General features: G+C 55.4%; 1 gene segment (V, D, J or C); it reads right to left on the minus strand.

Annotated features, from left to right (window-relative positions):
• Nucleotides 1-292, minus strand: part of LOC103777810 — a gene marked incomplete at its 3' end in the record, with an annotated part of 729 nt that extends 437 nt beyond the window's left edge. The window contains 1 exon segment of the V gene segment in view: nt 130-292. Coding sequence covers nt 130-292 — 163 coding nt within the window.
• Nucleotides 293-875: the final 583 nt, after the last annotated feature.

An 875-nucleotide genomic window follows, 5' to 3' on the forward strand; every position in this document is an offset into this window, starting at 1 on the left:
CGCGCTTTAGAAACAGCCCGGCATGGCTAAGAGGAATGGGAGATAAAAGCTACACCTTCAACACTTAAGGCCTTGATGGCTCAGGGCGCAATGTCCCCATGAGTTTAACACTGCTGCTGTCCCAGCTACCACAGTAATAGACAGCCTCGTCCTCGGCTTGGACCCCAGCGATGGTCAACGTGGCCGTGGAGCCGGACTTGGACCCGGAGAATCGCGAAGGGATGTCCGAGGGTCGCTTGTCATTCCAGTAGATCACAGTGACAGGGGCAGTGCCAGGTACCTTCTGCTGCATCCAGCCATACCAGTTGCTGCTATCCCCCGGAGCAGGTGATCTGGACGGTTTCTCCCGGGTTGGCTAACACCGAGGCCGGCTGAGTCAGCGCTGCCTGGACCAGGGAACCTGGAGAGGGAGAGGAGACAATATGGGGGGGTCAGCCAGTGCCCCTGGAGCACAGACCTCTCTGGGCAGAAGGATGCACAATGCCATAGGTGGAGAAGAATGGATGCAACCACAGTCACAGGTGAATTTGGAGAGCAGAGCCCAGCACAACAGATCCCAGTGCAGAGGTAGGTCTGGGAGCAGCAGGCGCACGTGGGCATTGTGCACAAAGTGGCAATGGCGTGGCACACAAAGCCACTCAGAGAACTTTGTAGGGACAAAGAAAATGCTCCCCAGCCACAATGTCACTTCCAGTTCTCTGGGACACAAATGGGAGGAAATCCACAGCCATGGTCATGCAGAGGGGACAAGAACCAGCGTCAGACAAACAGACAACTCTGCTTGGGTAGGAGGCAGAGGGGCTGAAACCTCTGCTCTGATTTGGAGTGTGCATTTCATTTCTTATTACTCATGAGTGCTACACACCATAGCTGCT

The sequence above is a fragment of the Merops nubicus genome, unplaced genomic scaffold, assembly GCF_000691845.1.
Source record: "Merops nubicus isolate BGI_N331 unplaced genomic scaffold, ASM69184v1 scaffold39398, whole genome shotgun sequence".
NCBI lineage: Eukaryota > Metazoa > Chordata > Aves > Coraciiformes > Meropidae > Merops > Merops nubicus.